General features: G+C 35.5%; 1 protein-coding gene across 1 annotated transcript in view; it reads left to right on the plus strand.

Annotated features, from left to right (window-relative positions):
* Positions 1 to 24,316, plus strand: part of SASS6 (SAS-6 centriolar assembly protein) — a 52,147-nt gene that overhangs the window by 1,724 nt on the left and 26,107 nt on the right. Inside the window, exons 3-9 of the mRNA XM_060141904.1 lie at positions 4,260 to 4,320; positions 6,031 to 6,110; positions 6,517 to 6,621; positions 9,333 to 9,504; positions 10,394 to 10,459; positions 11,522 to 11,641; positions 23,668 to 23,859. Coding sequence (XP_059997887.1) covers positions 4,260 to 4,320; positions 6,031 to 6,110; positions 6,517 to 6,621; positions 9,333 to 9,504; positions 10,394 to 10,459; positions 11,522 to 11,641; positions 23,668 to 23,859 — 796 coding nt within the window. The remainder of the gene's footprint in view (positions 1 to 4,259; positions 4,321 to 6,030; positions 6,111 to 6,516; positions 6,622 to 9,332; positions 9,505 to 10,393; positions 10,460 to 11,521; positions 11,642 to 23,667; positions 23,860 to 24,316) is intronic.

Below are 24,316 nucleotides of genomic sequence, written 5' to 3' on the forward strand. Positions count from 1 at the left end.
ATGTTGAAACTCCTAGCTCTTCTCCATCTCACTACATTGTCATCACAGTTGTCTTCTTAAAACACAGTTTCAGCGTTTTTAGACTTTCTGTCTAGAAACTTTTCGTATATTCGTATCACCTATAGCAGGGGTCAGAAAACTAGAGCCTGTGGGCCAGATAGCCCACTACCTTTTTTTGTAAATAAAGTTTTATTAAATTTAGCTATTCTCATTTGTTTAAGAATTGTCTGTTGCTGCTTTTGTGGTATAAGGGCAGAAATGAATAAATGTGACAGACCTTATAGCCTGCAAAGCCTAAAATATTTACTATCTGGCCTTTTACAACTAAAGTTTGCTGACCCTTGACTTATAGGAAAAACAGTCCAGACTCTTTAGTTAAAAGTAGTCAAGGCCAGTTCAGCTCAACAAATATTTATGAATGCCTACTGTGTACCAGGCACTGTCCTAGGTGCTGAGAAGCTCCCTTCCTCCTCACCACCTTCCTCCAACGGCAGCAAGAGCAAAAAAACAATTTTCATTCTAGCCCTCAAGGAACTCACACTTTAACAGGGGAAACAAAAATATCTTCCTTTGAGAGGCAGCATAGCACTGGTTAAGAGTTCAGGCTCTGATAAACAACAAGGTCTTACTGTATAGCACAGGGAACCATATTCAATATCCCATGATAAACCATAATGGAAAAGAATATGAAAAAATATATGTATTTATCACTGAATCACTTTGCTGTACAGCAGAAATTAACACAACATTGTAAATTAACTATAGTTCAATTTAAAAAAAGGATATATAATCCCTCTGTTTTGTACATTAAAAAAATAGTTCAGGTTATGGAGCCACATTGTCTGGGTTTATTTTATTTTTTTTTTAATTTATTTTTTGGCTACGTTGGGTCTTGGTTGCGGCACACGGGCTGTCTAGTTGTGGCTCATGGGCTCTATAGTTGCAGCATGCGGGCTCTCTAGTTGTGGCGTGTGGTCTCTGTTGCCCCGCAGTATGTGGGATCTTAGTTCCCTGACCAGGGATCTAACCCATGTCCCCTGCATTGGAAGGCAGATTCTTAACCACTGGACCACCAGGGAAGTCCCTGTCTGGGTTTAAATTCCAGTTCTACCACTTACTGCTTGCTTTTGTACAATTTTTCTTACTTCTCTGTGCCTCATCTTTAAATTGATAAAAATAAAAGTACCTACCTGTGGGATTATTATGAGCATGTATTAAATAAGTTAATACATATAAAGTGTTTAGAACAGCGCCTGGAACTTAATGAGCATTCAGTAAACATAAGCTATTATTAAAGTATGATTAATGCATGAAGTAATGTAAATGAATTAAAGTCATAGAGAAAAAGGGACTTCAGTTGAGGACGTGGTAGTGCTCAGAGAACTCTGTCTGGAGGAAAGTGATGCAAAATTTTGAAGCCCACGGTTTGACACCAACCTGCTTTTTCATTTTTTTTTTCCCTAAGCTCCTCTGTCCAATATAGTAGTCACACAGGACTACTTGTTATCCCGAGTGTACCCGATACTCTCTCAATATCATACCTTTACTCCGTTTTTCCCTGATACCTCAAATGCTTTTTCTTTCATAACTTTCTAGGTCTGTCTTAAATTCTTTTGCTATAGGGACCTTTTCAAAGTTGCCTAAGTTGATATTAATTGTCCTTAATCATTTATTAGCATGGTGTAGGTGAAAAGTCTGAGTTCTAATTTGGGCTCTGCAGTGTGACCTTAACGAAATTTGTAAGTCTGTGCATCTCAGCTTCTTCCTTTGTAAGGCAGAGATAATATTTACTTGGCATTATTGTTGTTAAATAAGACGATATAAGCAAAGTGTCTAGCAGGCACTCAGTAGTGAATGAATTGGTAAGTGCTAGTAACCATTCCCTCCTCTCTCTTGAAGCTTTAAAACACAATCAGAAGCAAACCTAGGGTAAAGTCATTTAATCTGATCTCAATTTGAGGACATGAACCATGTTTATTTCTGTTTGTATCCCTAGCACCCAGCATAGTACCTGGCTTAGAGTAGCTTTTGTTTGAATTGAGAGTTTAAGGTCACAGCTACTATGTGGCAGACGTGGGCTAGAATCCAGTTCTGCTGAATCTAACTGACAGGGAGAATGTTATGCAGATTTATGCATTGTTCAGAATGTGACATTTATTTTGAAAAATAGCATTTTTAAAATTGTTTTTTAAACTTCGTTTTATATTGTTCCTATGACATTAACCATTACAGTGGAGGAAGTAAGATTTGTGATTTCAGATCCTCTGAAAGCTCATGCTTTTCTACAAGATATTTCTCTGGAGGTTTTTGAAGTAAACGTGGGGAATAGTTTTAATCTATGGGCTTCTCCTCCTCTTTTTCCCCCCAGCATCTAATGCATATAGACTTTTGGAATATATGCAACAAAATCATTAATATGATTGGAAATTTATCATAGTAATAAAACTTCCAGTATTATGTAGAGAATACTTTATTTAATGGATGCTTCTTGAATGTTTTTACAAATTTATCGTGTGACACACTTTTAAAAGTGTAAAGTTATCAACCACAGTGTCATATCACTATGGCAGTATGTACTAGAAAAAAACTTAAAAAGGGGCTTCCCTGGTGGCGCAGTGGTTGAGAGCCTGCCTGCCGATGCAGGGGACACGGGTTCGTGCCCCGATCCGGGAGGATCCCACATGCGAGGATCCCACATGCCGCGGAGCAGCTAGGCCCGTGAGCCATGGCCGCTGAGCCTGTGCGTCCGGAGCCTGTGCTCTGCAACGGGAGAGGCCACAACAGTGAGAGGCCCGCGTACTGCAAAAAAAAAAAAAAAAAACTTAAGAAGATGAAAACGAAACATAATGACATTGTAGAGCTGAAAAGGCCCTCACAAACCTAACTCAGTACACTTTTTTTCCACTTTTTTTTATAAGTTAGGGAATTGAAAGGTTTCTCCCCGCCCCACAAGAACACTTAATTTAAGTGGAATTGGAGTAGGAGTTTAATCTGTTTCACATACATTGATTTAGATACTAGAGAGACAGAAACAAAACATTCTCTTGTTTTAAAGGTAATTCTTCCTACCTTTGTGGTGTTTACCAGTGCTCCTTGTTCCTTTTTAGATAATATACAAGTTATGGTAACCTCGTCATGTGAACTAAGATTTAATATCCAGTCATATGTTTAATAAGAAATTTAACTAAAATGACATGTATTTAACCAATATAAATTACAAGTCAGAGCATAAAAAAATCTAAACAATTGAATCTAGCCTTAGTCAACTATTACCAAGTTTTTCCATCAACACTCGGTTACTCTGTGTGTACTTCTGTAGAAGTAGTAGAATGTGGAAAAAGTTTAAAACATCTTTAAAAGAATAACTTAAAACTGAACAAATTCAATTTGTTAGTTTATTTTCCCTTCACATTAGGGAAAGACCATTGTTATTTAATTCTAGCAGAATAATTTGAGAAGCACTTGTGCAGAGATGTTTTTCACCATTTCCCCTTTGTTTCCTGAATTATTTAAACATTTTTGCTCAGTTTAATTAATGTTTATGAGCACCTTTATTTATATGCCTCTGTTCAATACTGGGTTTTCTAAGATGCAGTATAGAATGTGTAACACTATGGTTTTTTCCCTTTAGGGTTTAGATTTACTCTGGGATTAGATAGATAATAAACTTGTTGACCATACTTCTGTGGATATATTGCATAGAGAGTCTATTGATCAGATGTAGTTTGTGAATCTGAAAAAAAAATTTTGTGTGTATGCATAAGGGAAGCGAACATGTTTTCTTATTTCCTTTGTTGTAAACATTAAAGTATTTTAATATTATTCACACTTTAAAATTTTCAAATGAAATCTCTCATAAATCAATTTGGTCATTTCAGGTGGTATTTTTTAATGTGAAAAATTGTTATAAAACTGATGGTTTGTCTTTCAGTAGATGTTATTTGAGAATCAGGCCAGTAAGGTTGTATACCAGGCTAACAGTAGGCATTCCACATCATTTATCTCATTTAATCCTCACGACAACCTCTTTTTACAGGAGAGAAAAATTTATGCTCAGGTTAAAAACCTCATTGCTTACTTGTAGAAAAATAGGAACTTAAACTTCAAATCCAGGGTGCTTTCCAAACATCTGTTCATAATTTAGGGACAACCTGTGGAGGATCTTGTGGCTTAAGATGGAAAATGTTAGCTATACAAATGGTAGTAATAATTCATTTCATGTGAATGTTTCTGATAGTTGGGCATATCTTTTCATACAGGAGAGTGAGTATTAGACTGAGCATTGAACTACAATCAGTTTCTAATCCAGTTCACAGAAAGGTTGGTATTTATTTCTTTTGAAATAAATATTTTTCTTTTTTTGAGATATGGTAATTCTGTACATTATAATTATTTTTGTTCTTTAAGAATGTGAGATCTTTTGTTATATCATCTTTTTAATTTTGGGCCATTTTATAGCTTGCAGATCTGGGGTGGTAGAACCTACTAAGACAACAACTGAGAGATTATTATATCATATATTTCTAAAGCATGCAAGAATTGGGGATTGGGACAACAGTCTCCTTAGGTTTGCCCCATTGCACTTTTTTTTGGCCACCCCTTGTGGTTTGCCGGATCTTAGTTCCCGGACCAGGGATCAAACCCCACCAGGGATCAAACCCGTGCCCGTGCCCCTTGCAGTGGAAGCTCAGAGTCCTAACCACTGGACCTCCAGGGAATTCCTGCATTACACTTTTTTAAGTTGCTAGAATATATATTGCTACCCTGTAGAATTGGCATTTCATGTAAATGTGAGAACAGAATGAATTGAAGCACTGCAGGGAGATAGTTTTGAATCTTTTTGCCTTTTGAAGAGAGGTGTTTAGAACATCAGTCTAATCTGATTTAAAAGTATGAGTCATTAACAGAAATGAGGAGATAGAATGGAGGGCTAAGAAATACATCTGTTTTCTCTGTCATAGCTTTCCCTGTACATATTCAAGGATCTAATGGTGTTAGTAGCAGCTTCAGTTTTTTATAGCATCTTGGGGTGGATTTCAAGAAATACTTAAATAGAAGCTGCTTTAAGAACAGTGCCTTCTGAAGCAGAGCAAACACCTAGGCTGCTAATTTTCTAGGGTAGAGATTATATATTATACTTCTTACATGTTATTCCTATGCCTGCTGTACCTTTTCATTTTCCAGCTCTACTCATAAAAGTGGTTTAGATTTTTCTAGGACCCTAGTGGTTCCTCAGTAGCCACAAGTAGATATTATTTCTAAGTAGAAACTTAATCTTAACCTCTGTTAGCCCATCATCTTGCTAGTCCTGTTTTCCTTGTGTCAGTGTGCTCTGAAATACATGATTTCTGTGTACTTTTCTGTCAGCTTTAGCTTCTGTGATAAAATGGTCTTTATGAAAGGTATTCACTTCATTTGAAACTGAAAACAGATGGGGTTCCACATCAGTGGCCACTTAAGAGTGGGAGAGAATAGGTAGGCTCTTAGGAAGAAGCCCTGGCAGCCTGTCACCTGATACCCCTGTCCTCTGCCTGAGAGACAAATGTTCCTTTCTTATCTAGGGTAGATGATTGTTTGTCATTTCTGCTGATGTATTTACCACTTCGGAAATACCAGACAATTAACTTGAGGGAAACTGAAAATATAATTGATTATGATATGATCAGTGGTAAAGAATACTTTTGTTATGGTATCATAGTGCAGCAAGGGCTGGGTCTAAACTTTCTTAAGCCTCTGATAGAATGATATATTCTTCAACTTACAACTCCTAGCATTTAATTAGCTTTTATAGACCCCTTTCCTTCCCACCTTCCACTCCATGTGGCTCTCAAGGAGCAGAATATTTAACCCTATTTAAGATGCTAAAGTCTCCAAAGACCAATGAAAACCCAGCAGCACCAGAAGACAGAGCTGTCTGAACTATAACAGTGATATGTTGATAATACTAGATGATTTCACTTCCAAGAAGGAAGAAATTACTCTAAAAGCCAAATCTACTGAAAACATTAAAAATAACAATCTTTCTTTTAGGATTTAGTTATCCGTCTGACTGATGATACTGATCCATTTTTTCTGTATAACCTTGTTATATCAGAGGAAGATTTTCAGAGGTAACTATATTTATTTTTCTGGTCTTTGATCTAGGAATAAGTAAATTTTTAAGTTTTGTGAATGTATCGGTACTATCCTCTTTGAAACACATACCTATTAGAAACATTTAGGCATTTTGGGAACACTGGACTATTTATACTGTAATTATTCAGGCTGTTTTTGAAAATAAATATTTGATAGGTTATCAGCATTTTGCTTAACAGCTCAGAAGTTTGGAGCTTTAGCTAGATTTATTGACCTTTTCCCTCCCATTGAATAAACTCTATAAAAATCAAAGTTCCCTAGGTTAATTCTTGATTATAATGTGTGTTCAGTAAATAAAAGAATAGTCTTTCAGGATGTTATTTGTAATTAAATACAGTAATTAAAATTCTAAAAGAATTTCTTTTCCTGTCTTCTGTATAGTTTAAAATTCCAGCAAGGTCTTCTGATAGATTTCTCAGCTTTCCCACAAAAATTCATAGATCTCCTTCAGCAGTGTACTCAAGAACATGCCAAAGAAATTCCAAGGTAAGTCTCAGGAGAGCACTATATCATTAAACTTCCCTAAAGACAGACTCTTCTTTGTGAGACAACTTGATGGGAAAATATTCTATATAAGTACCTCTGTCTGTTTTCAAAGCTGTGGTGAGAGGTTCATAAATCTCAAATTTATAAAATCAGAAATATTTGCCCCTTAATTTTCATGTTTTGGCAAAGCCATTAAAGTTACCTGAAATATTTAACAGCATCAAATATATATTTTTTCCAAAGGTTATATTCCATTTATAGTTATTATAAAATATTGGCTATATTCCCTGGGTTGTGCAATATATCCTTGTAGCTTATTTATTTTATACATAGCAGTTTGTACCTCTTAATCCTCTACCCCTATATTGCACCTCCCCCCTTCCCTCTACCTACTGGTAACCACTAGTTTGTTCTCTATATCTGTGTCTGTTTCTTTTTTGTTATGTTCACTAGTTTGTTGTATTTTTTAGATTCCTCGTATAAGTGATATCATACAGTATTTGTCTTTCCTGACTTATTTCACTTAACATAATACCCTCTAGGTCTATCCATGTTGTTGTAAATGACAAATTTCATTCTTTTTTGTACTCTATTGTGTATATATACCACATCTTCTTGATCCATTCATCTGTTGATGGACACTTAGGTTGTTTCCATATCTTGGCAATTGTAAACAATGCTGCTATGAACATTGGGGTACGTGTATATTTTAGAATTAGTGTTTTTGTTTGATTTGGATATGTACCCAGGAATGGAGTTGCTGGGTCATAAGGTAGGTCTGTTTTTAGTTTTTTGAGACACCTCCCTACTGTTTTCCACAGTGGCTGCACTAATTTACATTCCCACCAAGAGTGTAGGAGGGTTCCCTGTTCTCCACATGCTCGTCAACATTTGTTATTTGTGTTCTTTTTGATGATAGCCATTCTGACAGGTGTGAGGTAATATCTCATTGTGGTTTTGATTTGCATTTACCTGATGATTAGCCATGTTGAGCATCTTTTCATGTTCTTTTTGGCGATCGGTATGTCTTTGAAAAAATGTTCAGGTCGTCTGCCCATTTTTTTGTCAGGTCGTTTGTTTTTTTGATATTAAGTTATATAAGCTGTTTATGTATTTTGGATATTAGTCCTTCATTGGTCGTAACATTTGCAAATATTTTCTCCCATTCAGTGGGTTGTCTCTTTGTTTTGTTGATAGTTTTCTTACATTGTGCAAAAGCTTTTTAAATTAATTAGGTCCCATTTGTTTATTTTTACTTTTATTTCCTTTTCTTTTAGGAGATAGATCTAAAAAATATTTCTACAATTTATGTCAGAAAGTGTTCTGCCTATGTTCTCTTCTAGGAGTTTTATGGTTTCCGGCCTTACATTTAGGTCTTTAATCCATTCTGAGTTTTATTTTTTTATGTGCTGTTAGAGAATTTTCTGTTTTGTTCTTGTACATGTAGCTGTCCAGTTTTTCCAGCACTACTTATTGAAAAGACTGTCTTTCCCCATTGTATATTCTTGTCGTAGATTAATTAACCATAAGTGTGTGGGTTTATTTCTGGGCTCTCTGTTCTGTTCCATTGATCTATGTGTCTGTTTTGGTGCCAGTACTACTGTCTTGACTACTGTAGCTTTGTAGTATGGTCTGAAGTCAGGAAGTATGATTCCTCCAGCTGTGTTCTTCTTTCTCAAGATTGTTTTGCCTATTCAGGGTCTTCTATGTTTCCATATAAATTAACACATTTTTTTATTCTAGTTCTGTGAAAAATGCCCGTGGTATTTGGATAGGGATTGCATTGAATCTGAAGATTGCCTTGGGTAGTATGGTCATTTTAACAGTATTGATTCTTTCAGTGCATGAACATGGTATATCTTTCCATCTGATTGTATCGTCTTCGATGTCTTTCATCAGTGTCTTGTCTTACAGTTTTCTGAATACAGGTCTTTTATCTCTTTAGGTAGGTTTATTCCTAGAAATTTTATTCCTTTTGGTGCAGTTGTAAATGAGATTGTTTCCTTAGTTTCTCTTTTTGATAGTTTTGTTGCTAGTGTTCAAGTATATGTTTTTGTAATGAACTTGGGAAAAGGGAAGAATAAGATTTTGTGTGCACGTATATCTGTATTTGTTTAGTGTAACACCTGATCCTTTCCTTGTAAAGCTCCCAAACCTTTTATGTATAAATTTCATCAATTGACGATTCTTGTTTGAATTAATTAGCAACTATAAAATAATGCTTTTCCAGTTCCATCATTCTTCCTATATTTATTAGATATAATTCTTCTATAAAGAAGAACTTTTCTTTATCAATTAGAGCTATTTGATTACTCTGAAAATTCATACAGGAAAGGATAAATGCTCAATTCTTACTTTTAAATTGTCAGTTTTCAGAGTAAGTAGTTGTTACTCTAGTTACTTTTGTGGTTTCAATGGGTTTTTGATTTGTTTTTGTTTTTAGTGTTTTGTTTTCTTCTCATCTGTTTCTCATTGTGAACTTGTGGACATTTATATATTCATTGTTTTCAATCAATAGATAAATATCCATTTTACTGTTTACACTAATTAATCCAGTTTTACCATTGGGAGTCCTTTCATATTGGCTCCTATGATTCCAGTATGCTCCCTTTTCTGATCCTTTTAATCATTGATGATCCAATAGAGCTCATGATTCAATGGGAGAGTTTCACTGTCTCATAAATGTGTTATGTGACACTTTGTTTTCAAAGGTTTTTGCTACAGTTAGTTTCTCCAGAAGCTATTTTGGATAACTCACCTGCTTTTTTAAATGTGGTAGAGACAAATCCTTTTAAGCATCTTACACACCTTTCATTAAAACTGTTACCTGGAAATGATGTGGAAATAAAGAAGTTTCTAGCAGACTGTTTGAAATGTAGCAAGGTAAGATTTAAATTTAAGTTAATCTTTTAAATAAGTCCCAGAGCTCTCTGGTAAACCACTGAAAAGCTATATTGCTATTAGATTTTGTTTTCTGAATAAAGTTCTTTTAAAGATGTACAGGAAATTTTTTTTTTTTTTTTTTTTGCGGTATGCAGACCTCTCACTGTTGTGGCCTCTCCTGTTGTGGAGCACAGGCTCTGGACGCGCAGGCTCAGCGGCCATGGCTTACGGGCCCAGCCGCTCTGCGGCGTGTGGGATCTTCCCGGACCAGGGCATGAACCCATGTCCCCTGCATCGGCAGGCGGACTCTCAACCACTGCGCCACCAGGGAAGCCCCCAGGAAATTTTTATAGCATGTACTGACTTTATTGTTTTAGTTAAGGTACAACAGGATAGAACTGGACCAGGAATTGAGAAGCTGAGGTCCCAGGATTTTTACTGATTTTCTGTGACCTTGAGCAGTCACTTAAACTCTTGGTGTCTTGGTTTCATCAGCTGGTAGATATGTATGGAAATATGTACCCTCTCTAGGCTGTCTTAAATGAGATAAAATATATGGAAGTGTCTTGAAGATTAGAAAGTGCTCTATAACTATATAAGGTATGTAGCACAAGGAAACAACATTGGGATGCCTTGTAAGAGTTTTCAGAAAGTCTTTTTAGTCAAACACTATGGATCAGTGCATCTCAAGATTTAAGGGTTAGGCAAATCTTCTAGGGATCTTGCTCGTGCAGATTCTAACTCAGAAGGTTTGAGGTGGAGCCTGAGATTCTGTATTTCTGACAAACTCCCAGGGTGGTACTGATGCTTACTTTGCTGCACTTTGAGTAGCACAGCTACAGATGATTAAATTAAATTATAAGCTGCATACTTTTATTTTTATAAATAGGAAGAAAAATTATCATTGACACAATCACTAGATGATGTTACCAGGCAACTGAATTTCACACAAAAGGTAATTCAAATTTCATTTTGTCTTTGTAAGTCATCCAAACATAGGTTCTGAATTGCTTCTTGAATCAAATCTAGGCTTTTGTGTATTTTTTTTCAAAGCACACTGCCATTGAATTCCCCCTCCTTTTTGCCACCCTTCCCTTACCAGTTGTCTTAATCTGATGCTTTTTCTTCTTGATAGTTTATTCTATCCAAACATTTCTGTTATCCCCAGTATATGACACATTTTCTCCAAGTCTTCATTAAATAATGTATAGTATCTGTCATATGTTCTGCTCCTCTTTAATTCACCTCATTCCTCTTGTCTAAATGGCTTTTCAGTTCCTGTCTTCTAAATCTTTCCCTTCCTTCCTTCTGTTAAGTTTAGAATTAATTCCTCTGATAGGCTTATCATCATTTCAGTCATAACTACTCCTTGAAATTGAGGACCAAAGTATCTGATAAGCTGCATGGCTTCAGGTAGAAAATTGTCCTGCACCACGTGGCCCATCTTGGGAACCTGTGTTTCTAGGTTTTAGGTGTATAAGTAAACTACAGTTGACCCTTGAACAACACGCGGGTTAGGGACACCGGCCCCCTGCACAGTTGAAAATTCTTGCATAAGTTTATAGTCAGCCCTCCGTATCTATGGTTCCACATCATCAGATTCAACTAACCGTGGATTGTGTAGTATTGTAGTACATATTTCTTGAAGAAAAATCTGAGTATAAGCATACCTGTGCATTTCAAACCTGTGTTGTTTAAGGTCATCTGTACTACTTATGACTTGGTCTACCCTGGGTTTCTTTTTTTCTTAATGCCAGAGGAGAGGATTGAGAGGCGAAGAGCCAGATTTAACTAAAAGGTTAGTGATTGTTAAACTGTGGACCATTTTAACTCTAAAATTGCTTTTATTCTAATGTTGATTTCTTTAAATACAAAAAAATCTGTGTAAGAAAAGGCTTTGAGTATGTGTTAAAAAGCTGTGATTCCATCTCCTTTAATATACTTTGCAAATATTTTCATGTTCCAATCTAATAACATATTCAAGAATTTTAATATTTCATATTGAACTCTACTACAGACATTATCAGAAAAAATCCAAGAATTAGATAAGTTACGGAATGAATGGGCATCACACACAGCAACATTGTCAAATAAGCATTCTCAAGAACTGACAAATGAGAAGGAAAAAGCTTTGCAGGTATGAATATTAAAAAGAACTGGAAAAATATCTTATTGCCGTTAGTCATTTTGTTAATTATAAAAGTAATACATGCTTGCTTTAACATTTTCAAACAGTGCGGAAGTATATAAAAATTAAAAGTCTATCCTTAAAAATCTTACTACGCAGAGATAATTTATAAACATTTTGGTATTTGTTTTTCCAGACTTTATATATGTAAATAATATACAATTTATAAATAATTGTTTATATTTATAAATTTAGAAATATGTAAATTGGGAGATATGTACACACACCTGAGTTTTGGTTTTGTTCTAAGCTAACAAGGTCCTCATGTATATATTGATTGTAACTTTTTTCCACCTAACTTCATATCATAGATACTGGTTTTTTTTTTATCAGTTCAGAAGTAGCTGAGTAGTATTCATTACTTGGACATAAATTATTTAAGTACTTACTAACTGATGGACATTTAAATGCTTCAGATCTTGGTTATTGCAAATAATACTGCAGTGAACATTTTTATTCCTAGAAGTGAGATTGCAATATACCCATATAAAATATTAATGGATATTGCAAATTCGCCACCCAAAAATGTACCAAATGGAATCCCAAAGATAGTGTATGATCATACTTACTTCCCTATATTCCTGATAATATTAACCTTCTTAATATCTGCTACCTGACAGGTATTATAGTAGTATTAATTTTAGTTTATATTTCTTAGATTTTTAGTGAAGATAAGTATCTTTTAATATGACTTTTGGCCATTTTAATTTCTTCTGTGGATTATTTCTTTTAATATCTTTTGCTTTCCCTGTGTGACTCTCATTTTCTACTGCTTTGTAGTGTGGATTTATAGTATTTTATACCTTTTATATCATATTAATTTCTTTAATTAATGTTAAATTATTCTTTAATATAAAATTCTATTTTTGCTTTTAGCACCTTACTAAATGTTTGCTTTTAAGGGTACTGCTTGATAACAGTTTATGTGTACTTTCACCCAAATTAAGATTCAGAAAATTGTACCACCCCTTTAGGTTTCCTTGTGTGCCTTCTCAATCCATTTCATACTCCCACAGGAAGCCCATCACTTCAAAACAGGTTTTGCCTGTTCTTGAACTTTAGATAAATGGACACATACAGTATGTACTTATTTGTGTGTGGCTTCCTTCACTCAGCATAATATCTCTGAGATTCAGTTATATTCTTGTGTGTTTCTTTTTGTTGTTGTGTAGGATTCTATTATATGAACATGCAGTAACTTATCTGTTTTCCTGTTGGGAGACATTTGAATTGTTTCTGACATTTTGCTATTATTAAACTGTTACGAACTTTCTTGTACATGTCTTTTTGTGAACACATGTACTCATTTTCCTTGGGTATATATTTAGGATTAGAATGGCTAGGTTCTAGTGTAGGCATATGTTTAGCTTTAGTAGAAACTGTCAAACAGTTTTCCGAAGTGGATATGTCAGATCACACTGCCATTCAGTGGGTGTATGGTAGTACCTCATAATGAACACCTTTTCATATGTATAAAGACCGCTTGGATATTTTCTTGTGAAGTGCCCATTTGAGTCTTCAGCCCATTTATTAATTGTGCAGTCCGTGTTTTTCTTAATGATTTGTAGGAGTTCTTTGTATATTCTGGACCTGAGTCCTTTGTCAGATACATGCACTGTGAATATTTTTTGTCCATGGCTTGCCTTTTTATTTCTGGTGTAAAGTAAGGATATTATACCTTTACCTACTATGTATATTATAAACATTGTATTTTAGCCTGTCATTTGCATTTATTAGTATCTCTTGCCATATATAGTTCTTTTTTTAATTTTTATATTCTTTTTTTTTTTTTTCTTGGTACGCGGGCCTCTCACTGTTGTGGCCTCTCCCATTTCGGAGCACAGGCTCCGGACGCGCAGACTCAGCGGCCATGGCTCACGGGCCCAGCCGCTCCGCAGCATGTGGGATCTTCCCAGACCGGGGCACGAACCCGTGTCCCCTGCATCAGCAGGCAGACTCTCAACTGCTGCGCCACCAGGGAAGCCCAATTTTTATATTCTTAAATTTAAATTATTTTATTTATTTTAAAGATTTTGTTTATTTATTTTTTGAGCTGCACCGTGCAGCATGTAGAATCTTAGTTCCCTGACCAAGGATCGAGCCCACGCTGCCTGCATTGAAAGCGCAGAGTCTTAACCACTGGACCGCCAGGGAAGTCCCTATAGTTCTTTTTATTTGATTGTCATCCAGTCTTTCAATCTGTGTTTTTATGATATAAGGCTGCATTTTATGTTTGGAAAGCCTTTGCCACCCCAAGGTTATGAAAGATATTCTCTGGTATTCTCTTCTAATACTTCTATAATTTTCTTGTTGAATTTAACTTTTTAATCTGTTTGGAGTATATTTTTCTGGAGTATGAGATGGATCTTTTTTGGCATATAGTCAGTGAGTTGTTCCAATACCATATTTCCCAGTGGTTTAAAATGCAACCTTTAATATATACTAAATTCCTTTAATTATTTGGTCTTGTTTCTGGACTATTGGGTAGAACTGATATCCTTGGAATTTTCTTGTCCAGTGTAGAGAAATATCTCTTCATTTATTCAGGTCTTATTTGTTTAAAACAGGTTTATAGTTTACTCTTCATTTACCTCCTTTTCTCTTTCTTTTTTTCTTTTACAGTTTTTGTTAAATGTTTTTGCCTAGAGATTTTATGGATTTTTGCTCTATAAATGGGACCACCTATCACACCCCTCTACTGTGATAATTTCTAAGTGTTTATTGCTAATGTGTATTAATGTCATACCCATTAATTCTAGGTTATATTTACAGATTTGCATTTTAATTTACATATTCTAATAGTTTTGGAGATTCTCTTAGGTTTTTATGGTAGATATGTAAACTATACAAAACGGTAATTTATCTCTTCCAAGATTTATATCATTTTTTTTCTTACGCAGAGAAATGATAAATAATAGTGGAATCTTTATCTTGTTTCAGTGTTTTTTAATTTAATTTTTATTTTATATTGAAGTACAGTTGATTTACAGTATTGTGTTAGTTCCAGGTGTATAGCAAGGTGATTTCAGTTTTTTATATATATATATGTATATCCATTCTTTTTCAGAGTCTTTTCCCATATAGGTTATTACAGAATTATTGAGTAGAGTTCTGTGTGCTATACAGTAGGTCCTTGTTGATTATCTGTTTTATATATAGTAGTGTGTGTGTTAATCCCAAACTCCTAATCTATCTCTACCCACCCTCCTTTTCCCTTTGGTAACCATAAGTTTGTTTTCAAAGTCTGTGAGTCTGTTTCCATTTTGTAAATAAGTTCATTTGTATCATTTTTTAAGATTCCACGTGTAAGTGATATCATGTGGTATTTTTGTCTGACTTCCTTCACTTAGTATGATAATCTTTAGGTCCATCCATGTTGCTGCAAATGGCATTATTTCATTCTTTTTTATGGCTAAGATTCCTTTGTATATAAGTACCACATCTTCTTTATCCATTCCTCTATCAATGGACATTTAGGTTGCTTCCATGTCTTGGCTGCTGTAAATAGTGCTGCAGTGAATACTGGGGTACATGTATCTTTTCAAATTATGGTTTTCTCCAGATATATGCCCAGGAGTGGGATTGCTGGGTCATATGGTAGCTCTATTTTTAGTTTTTTAAGGAACCTCCATACTACTCTCCATAGTGGTTGTACCAGTTTACATTCCCACCAACAGTGTAGGAGGGTTCCCTTTTCTCCACACCCTCTCCAGCATTTACTGTTTGTAGACTTTTTGTTACTGGTGTGAGGTGATAGATACCTCACTGTAGTTTTGATTTGCATTTCTCTAATAATTAGTGATGTTGAGCATCTTTTCATATGCTTTTTGACCATCTGTATGTCTTCTTTGGAGAAATGTCTACTTAGGTCTTCTGCCCGTTTTTTGACTGGGTTGTTTGTTTTTTGATATTGAGCTGTATGAGCTGTTTGTATATTTTGGAGATTAATCCCTTATTAATCGCTTCATTTGCAAATATTTTCTCCCATTCTGTGTGTTGTCTTTTCATTTTGTTCATGGTTTCCTTTGCTGTGCAAAAGCTTTAAAGTTTCATTAGGTCCCATTTGTTTATTTTTGCTTTTATTTTCATTACTATAGGAGGTGGATCCAAAAAGATCTTGCTGTGATTTATGTCACAAAGTGTTCTTCCTATGTTTTCCTCTAAGAGTTTTATAGTATCTGGTCTTACATTTAGGTCTTTAATCCATTTTGAGTTTATTTTTGTGTATGGTGTTAGAGAATGTTCTAATTTCATTCTTTTACATGTAGCTGTCCAGTTTTCCCAGCACCACTTATTGAAGAGACTGTCTTTTTTTTCTCCATTATATATTCTTACCTCCTTTGTTGTAGATTAATTGACCATAGGTGTGCAGGTTTGTTTCTGGGCTTTCTGTCCTGTTCCATTGATCTGTATTTCTGTTTTTGTGCCAGTACCATAGTGTTTTGATGACTGTAGCTTCATAGTATAGTCTGAAGTCAGGGAGCTGGATTCTTCAAGCTCCATTTTTCTTTCTCAGGATTGCTTTGGCTATTTGGGGTCTTTTGTATTTCCATACAAATTGTAAAATTTTTGTTCTAGTTCTATGAAAAATGCCATTGGTAATTTGATTGGTATTGTATTGAATCTGTAGATTGCCTTGGGTAGTATAGTCATTCTGACAATATTGATTCTTCCAATCCAAGAACATGGTATATCTTTCTATCTGTTTGTGTCATCTTCGATTCTTTCATCAGCATCTTATAGTTTTCAGAGTACAGATCTTTTTCCTCCTTAGGTAGATTTATTACTAGGTATTTTATTCTTTGATGAGATGGTAAATGGGATTGATTCCTTAATTTCTTTTTCTGATCTTTCACTGTCAATGTATAGAAATGCAAGAGATTTCTGGGTATTAATTTTGGTAAGTTAATCTTTTTTGGTAAATAGCTGAAATACCTCTCCAGTAGGAATGATGTTTGCTCTGCTTTTGAGAAAGTTTTCTTCTGTCTGGCTTCCAAAGAGTGCTAAGTCAGATGAAGTGACTTTTGGGGATTTAACCAAATAATCATTTTTCTCACTTTAGTAGTAAAATAATGATAATAATAGATTTCCAAAAGTGGAACCATTTTTTAATTCAGAGGATAATATTTAGTCAAAGATTTTTAATATCCTGTTGAATCAGTTTGCTAATATTTAATTTAGGACATTTGTATATATATTCACACATGAGATTGGTCTGAGATTACTATTATCCTGCACTCTGTCTTAGTCTGCTAATTAAAATTATGGGTTTTGGACTATGGTATTAGAATTATACTAGCGTCAGGAAAGGTATGAAAACATTTTCTGGTTTTCTCTATGCTTTGGAACAGTCAAATAATGAAGAATTATCTGTGCCTTGAAGGCCTGATAGAATTAGCCTTTTATCATTTGGGTCTGATGTCTTTTTTTTTTGACAATTTTTCTTTTTTAACATCTTTATTGGAGTATAATTGCTTTACATTGTTGTATTAGTTGCTGCTGTAAAACATACTGAATCAGCTATACGTATTCATGGATCCCCATATCCCCTCCCTCGTGCGTCTCCCTCCCACCCTCCCTATCCCACCCCTCTAGGTGGTCACAAAGTATGAGCTGATCTCCCTGTGCTATGTGGGTGCTTCCCACTAGCTAGCTATTTTACATTTGGTAATGTATGTATGTCAGTGCCACTCTCTCACTTCATCTCCGCTTACCCTTCCCCCTCCCCATGTCCTCAAGTCCATTCTCTAAGTCTGCATCTTTATTCCTGTCCTGCCCCTAAGTTCTTCAAAACCTTTTTTGTTTTGTTTTTTAGATTCCATATATATATGTTAGCATACTGTATTTGCCTTTCTCTTTCTAACTTACTTCACTCTGTATGACAGACTCTAGGTCCATCCACCTCACTACAAATAACTCAATTTCATTTCTTTTTACTACTGAGTAATATTCCATTGTATATATGTGCCACATCTTCTTTATTCATTCATCTGTCGATGGACACTTAGGTTGCTACCATGTCCTGGCTATTGTAAATAGTGCTGCAATGAACTTTGTGGTACATGACTCTTTTTGAATTATGGTTTTCTTAGATTGTATGTCCAGTAGTGGGAATGCTGGGTCATATGGTAGTTCTAGTTTTAGTTTTTTAAGGAACCTCCATACTGTTCTCCATAGTGACTGTCAATTTACATTCCCACCAACAGTGTAAGAGGGTTCCCTTTTCTCCACACCCTCTCCAGCATTTATTGTTTGTAGATTTTTTGATGATGGCCATTCTGACCGGTGTGAGGTGATATCTCATTGTAGTTTTGACTTGCATTTCTCTAATGATTAGTGATGTTGAGCATCCTTTCACTTGTTTGTTGGCAACCTGTATATCTTCTTTGGAGAAATGTCTATTTAGGTCTTCTGCCCATTTTTGGATTGGGTTGTTTGTTTTTTTGATATTGAGCTGCATGAGCTGCTTGTATATTTGGGAGATTAATCCTTTGTCAGTTGCTTCATTTGCAAATATTTTCTCCCATTCTGAGGGTTCTCTTTTCGTCTTGTTTATGGTTTCCTTTGCTGTGCAAAAGCTTTAAAGTTTCATTAGGTCCCATTTGTTTATTTTTGTGTTTATTTCAATTTCTCTAGGAGGTAGGTCAAAAAGGATCTTGCTGTGATTTATGTCATAGAGTGTTCTGCCTATGTTTTCCTCTAAGAGTTTTATAGCGTCTGGTCTTACATTTAGGTCTTTAATCCATTTTGAGTTTGTTTTTGTGTATGGTGTTAGGGAGTGTTCTAATTTCATTCTTTTACATATAGCTGTCCAGTTTTCCCAGTACCACTTATTGAAGAGGCTGTCTTTTCTCCATTGTATATTCTTGTCTCCTTTATCAAAGATAAGGTGACCATACGTGCGTGGGTTTATCTCTGGGCTTTCTATCTTGTTCCATTGATCTATATTTCTGTTTTTGTGCCAGTACCATACTGTCTTGATTACTGTAGCTTTGTAGTATAGTCTGAAGTCAGGGAGCCTGATTCCTCCAGGTCCATTTTTCTTTCTCCAGATTGCTTTGGCTATTTGAGGTCTTTTGTGTTTCCATACAAATTGTGAAATTTTTTGTTCTAGTTCTGTGAAAAATGCCGGTGGTAGTTAGATAGAGATTGCATTGAATCTGTAGATTGCTTTGAGTAGTATAGTCATTTTCACAATGTTGATTCTTCCAATCGAAGAACATGGTGTATCTCTCCATCTGTTTGTATCATCTTTAATTTCTTTCATCAGTGTCTTATAATTTTCTGCATACAGGTCTTTTGTCTCCCTAGGTAGGTTTATTCCTAGGTATTTTATTCTTTTTTGTTGCAATGGTAAATGGGAGTGTTTCCTTGATTTCACTTTCAGATATTTCATCATTAGTATACAGGAATGCAAGAGATTTCTGTGCATTAATTTTGTATCCTGCTACTTTACCAAATTTATTGATTGGTCCTAGTAGTTTTCTGGTAGCATCTTTAGGATTCTCTGTGTATAGTATCATGTCATCTGCAAACTGTGACAGTTTTACTTCTTTTCCGATTTGGATTCCTTTTATTTTTTTCTTCTCTGATTGCTGTGACTAATACTTCCAAAACTATGTTGAATAATAGCGGTGAGAGTTGGCAGTCTTGTCTTGTTCCTGATCTTAGTGGAAATGGTTTCGGTTTTTCACCATTGAGAACGATGTTGGCTGTGGGTTTGTCGTATTTGGCCTTTATTATGTTGAGGTAAGGTCCCTCTATGCCTACTTTCTGGAGAGTTTTTATCGTAAATGGGTGTTGAATTTTGTCGAAAGCTTTCTCTGCATCTATTTAGATTATCATATGGTTTTTATCCTTCATTTGCTAATATGGTGTATCACATTGATTGATTTGCATACAATGAAGGGATAAATCCTCACTTGATCATGATGTATGGTCCTTTTAATGTGCTGCTGGGATAAACCTGAGATAAACCCCACCTCATCATAGTGTATGATCCTTTTAATGTGCTGCTGGCTTCTGTTTGCTAGTGTTTTGTTGAGGATTTTTGCATCTGTGTTCATCAGCGATATTGGCCTGTAGTTTTCTTTTTTTGTGACCTCTTTGTCTGGTTTTGGTATCAGAAGTCTCTGAGTCCATCCTCAGTTCTTTTCATTCTTTTTTCTTTATTCTGCTCTGTGGTAGTTATTTCCACTATTTTATCTTCCAGGTCACTTATCTGTTCTGCTGCCTAAGTTACTCTGCTATGCTTCATTCTAGAGAACTTTTAATTTCATTTATTGTGATGTTCATCATTGTTTGCTTGCTCTTTAGTGTTCTAGGTCCTTGTTAAACATTTCTTGTATTTTCTCCATTCTATTTCCAAGATTTTGGATCATCTTTACTATCATTACTCTGAATTTTTTTTCAGGTAGACTGCCTGTTTCCTCTTCATTTGTTTGTTGTGGTGGGTTTTTACCTTGCTCCTTCATCTGTTGCGTATTTCTCTGTCTTCTCATTTTACTTTACTTACTGTGTTTGGGGTCTCCTTTTTGCAGGCTGCACGTTCGTAGTTCCTGTTGTTTTTGGTGTCAGCCCCCAGAGGGTAAGGTTGGTTCAGTGGCTTGTGTTGGCTTCTCGGTGGAGGGGACTGGTGCCTGTGTTCTGGTGGATGAGGCTGGATCTTGTCTTTCTGGTGGGAAGGACCGCATCCGGTGGTGTGTTTTGGGGTGTCTGTGAACTTAGTATGATTTTAGGCAGCCTCTCTGCTAATGGGTGAGGTTGTGTTCCTGTCTTGCTAGTTGTTTGGCATGGCGTGTCCAGCACTGTAGCTTGCTGGTTGTTGAGTGGAGCTGGGTCTTAGTGTTGAGATGGACATCTCTGGGAGAGCTCTCGCTGATTGATATTACATGGGGCCAGGAGGTCTCTGGTGGTCCAGTGTCCTGAACTTGGCTCTTCCACTTCAGAGGCTCAGGCCTGACCCCCTGCTGGAGCACCAAGACCCTGTCCGCTGCACGGCTGGAGTACCTTGACAGTAGGAGAAGCTGGCCTGCAGTGGTTCTCCTTCTGCGCTACACATTAGAATCACCTGTTTCTTCCTTGTTTTGCCCCAAAGGCAGTGTTCCACAGAGAAAAACAGTAGCCTTGAAAATAGTCACAGCTCTAAGACTCATTTCTTTTTCCCTTTGTGCTTAGTTGGGTTTCACTTGCTCACAGGGGGCCACGTGCAGAGGCCTTGCACCCAGCTCTTCTGACCGGAGTTCCTAGTGTGGAATGGCTACCGCTAGCACCTCAGCTCAGGCGGGCCGTGTGCTTGGGTCTGATGCCTTTTTAAGGCATTTTTCTTTAGGTTCTTTTCTGATTTCCTTCATGATTATTGGTCCTTTTGGATTTTCTGTTTTTTCTTGAGTTATGTTAGTTATATTTCCTTAAAAAGCCATGTATTTCATCTTTGTGTTTAAATGTATTAGTAAAATATCTTATATGTTGTTTTATGATTTTTAAAGTCTTCATACCGTTTCTCTTACATTCTTAATGTCTTTTTTTTAATGAGACTTGATTGTTTGTCTGGTTTTTTGTAGTATTTTTAAAGAACCAGATTTTTCTTTCATTAATTAGTTCTATACTGTCTCCCCACCCACCCCGATTTCATTAATTTCTATTGTTTACTAAAGTTTTTTTTTGCCTCTATTTTCAAACAAGTTAGGTTCTAAAAGTCTCATAATAAGTATATTTGTTTATAACACCAAAATGACTGAAGGATTTGTTTGCATTCGTTACTGCATTTTCTAATAGGATTGTGAATCAGTCCTTTGAGACTTTAAAACCAAGCAAGCCGCTCTTCTCTTCCTGCTGATAGATAGTCTATAGGGCAGTGATTTTAAGACTTTAGTGTACATCACAATCACCTGAAATAAACAAAGTAGAAAATGTAAATATTGTAATTCTATCCATTACACTTTTTAAAACAAAATCTCCAAAATTTGATTATCGCTGGGATAAATCCAGTTTTGTTTTGCTTTGTTTTTTTTGTGGTATGCAGGCCTCTCACTGTTGTGGCCTCTCCCGTTGCGGAGCACGGGCTCCGGACACGCAGGCTCAGCGGCCATGGCTCACGGGCCCAGCCGCTCCGTGGCATGTGGGATCTTCCTGGACCAGGGCACGAACCCGTGTCCCCTGCATCGGCAGGCGGACTCTCAACCACTGTGCCACCAGGGAAGCCCTAAAGCCAGTTCTTTATGTTTATAATCTTTGGTCTCTGTTGCCTTCAGTGTGTTTAATTACCCTCTTAGACAGTTACAGTTAGCATCTGTACCAGTTTGCTCATTGTTATTTTTTTCTTGATTGCTCCTTGAGTGTTTTCTTCCAAGGTTGCATTTTAAGTTTTGTATGGACTCTTTTTTTCTGTTTTATCTCTTTTTCTTCCTTCTTCTCTCAATTTTAGTTTTCCAGAAATGAGGAATTCTTAAAATACTTACGTAAAATTCCCAAAGTATTTTATGAGAGAGACACTCTCCTGGTTTTGTGGTAGGAATTTTTGAATGGGTACAACATTTCTGGAATGCAGTTTTGGAACTAGTATCAAGCTTTATATTTGTTTACATATTTTTGACCTATAATTGATCGAAAGGAAATAATCTGAATTTGGATATATGCTTATGTACAAAAATATTAACCATAGTTTTATTTGTAATTGTGAAAAATTGGGAACTCAGTATCCGTAGTAGAACAGGGGTTAATTGCATTATGGTATAGCCATGGGATAGAATATTGTGCAGCTATTAAAAGTATTTACAAAGAGTTTTTTAATGATGTGAGGAGGTGCAAATGCTAAAGGATTAAAAAGCATGATTAAATTCTGTAAGCAGGTTGGTCTCGTTTTGTTAAATTTAACTATGTGTGTTATGTGTGTATGTGTGGTGTCAGTATAAGCGTATAAATGACTCGAAAGGAATATTCCTAAATATTTAGAATGACTCCTTGGATGAGATCATTGGTTATTTGTGATTTCTTTCTTTATGCCTTTAAGAGAATGTATAACTTTCATAATGAGAAAAATACTCTTTATTTTTAAAATGTATTTAGGATTTGATAGTGTTCATCAACAAATTATTTAACATTTTTAAAATTTGTTATTGAATGAAAGATTCTTTAAATTCTGTAGTGCTTTACAGTTTTTAAAGTTTCACATGCATAATTTTATATAATCCCATAATAACTCTTTTTTAATCCTCTAACCCTATATAGCCCCTCCCCCTTCCCTCTCCTCACTGATAACCACTAGTTTGTTCTCTGTATCTGTGAGTCTGCTTCTTTTTTGTTTTATTCACTAGTCTGTTGTATTTTTTAGATTCCACGTATAAGTGATATCATACAGTATTTTTCTTTCTCTGACTTATTTCATTTAGCATAACGCCCTCCAAGTCCAACAACAGAAATGATTAAGATAGATTAGTGGTATGATTCATAGAGGTACCAGAGATTTCATAGTTACAACTATGTTCAAATTTTATTGTTGGTGAAATGTAACAACTAAATGTAATGTCAATTTTATAAGTTTAGATGTTTCTTTCATTAGAAGACATATATACTGGTTGTAAAAAACTGAAACAGTATAATGTGGTTTAAAGCAAACACTGAAAGTTCCTTATGTACATGCTCATTTGTTTTCTCAGAAATAGGTTCACACTATATATACTATTTTGCAATTTGCTTTTTTCTTTTTTAACTTAATCCTATATCATTCTTCCCTTAATTTGAAGACCATTATGTGTAAACATGTGGGTTTAGGAGAAGAAGAAATTATGAACAAGATGATAGTGGTAAATTTGACTTCGTTGACATTTCTTTTTCATGAAACCCATAATTGAAAATAGATTCTCTTAAAAGCAAGGAAATCTTATAAAGAAGAATAATTAAGATTTTTTTTCTTCAATCTCATGTTTGTATTTTTTTTTCTTTGAATTTTGGTACTGTATTTTATTATATAATAGGCACAGGTTCGATACCAACAGCAGCATGAACAACAGAAAAAAGATTTAGAAATCCTCCATCAACGAAACATCCAGCAGCTACAAAACAGATTGTCTGAGTTAGAATCTGCTAATAAAGACCTCACTGAAAGGAAATATAAAGGAGACTCTACCATCAGAGAACTTAAAACAAAACTGTCTGGTGTTGAAGAGGTATGGAACGTTGGGGTTGGTCTTCCCCCCCCCCAATTTAAAAGCACAGTTTAATTTGGTGACTTGATTTTAATTTGTTTACTTTATTATTTGTACGGGTGGTGTTCTGGATGCTCTGCAAGGATCTCTTGTAGTTTTAGGGTAGTCAGTTCAGACAATACGAAAAAAATGGAGAATCGAAAATCTAATAAAATGGACTAATTGAGAACAGTGCTAAGGTAAACTTGGATATTTTTTGTTGGGGCCTTGAGTAGCAGCTCTTTGGCACAGCCCGCAGATCTTTCAGTGTACTTTCAACATCAGCACAGTGTCTGTGGCTCAGGGTGCTCAGTGTTGGCAGGGCTGGTTCTTTCTTTCAGTCTACTCAACATATTAAACAACTATATGAAGTTTAGTGTCTAGAAATAATAATGATAATAGAAATGATAATAGCTAATGCTTACTGAACACTGTTTTA

The sequence above is a fragment of the Lagenorhynchus albirostris genome, chromosome 2 (assembly GCF_949774975.1).
Source record: "Lagenorhynchus albirostris chromosome 2, mLagAlb1.1, whole genome shotgun sequence".
Lineage (NCBI taxonomy): Eukaryota > Metazoa > Chordata > Mammalia > Artiodactyla > Delphinidae > Lagenorhynchus > Lagenorhynchus albirostris.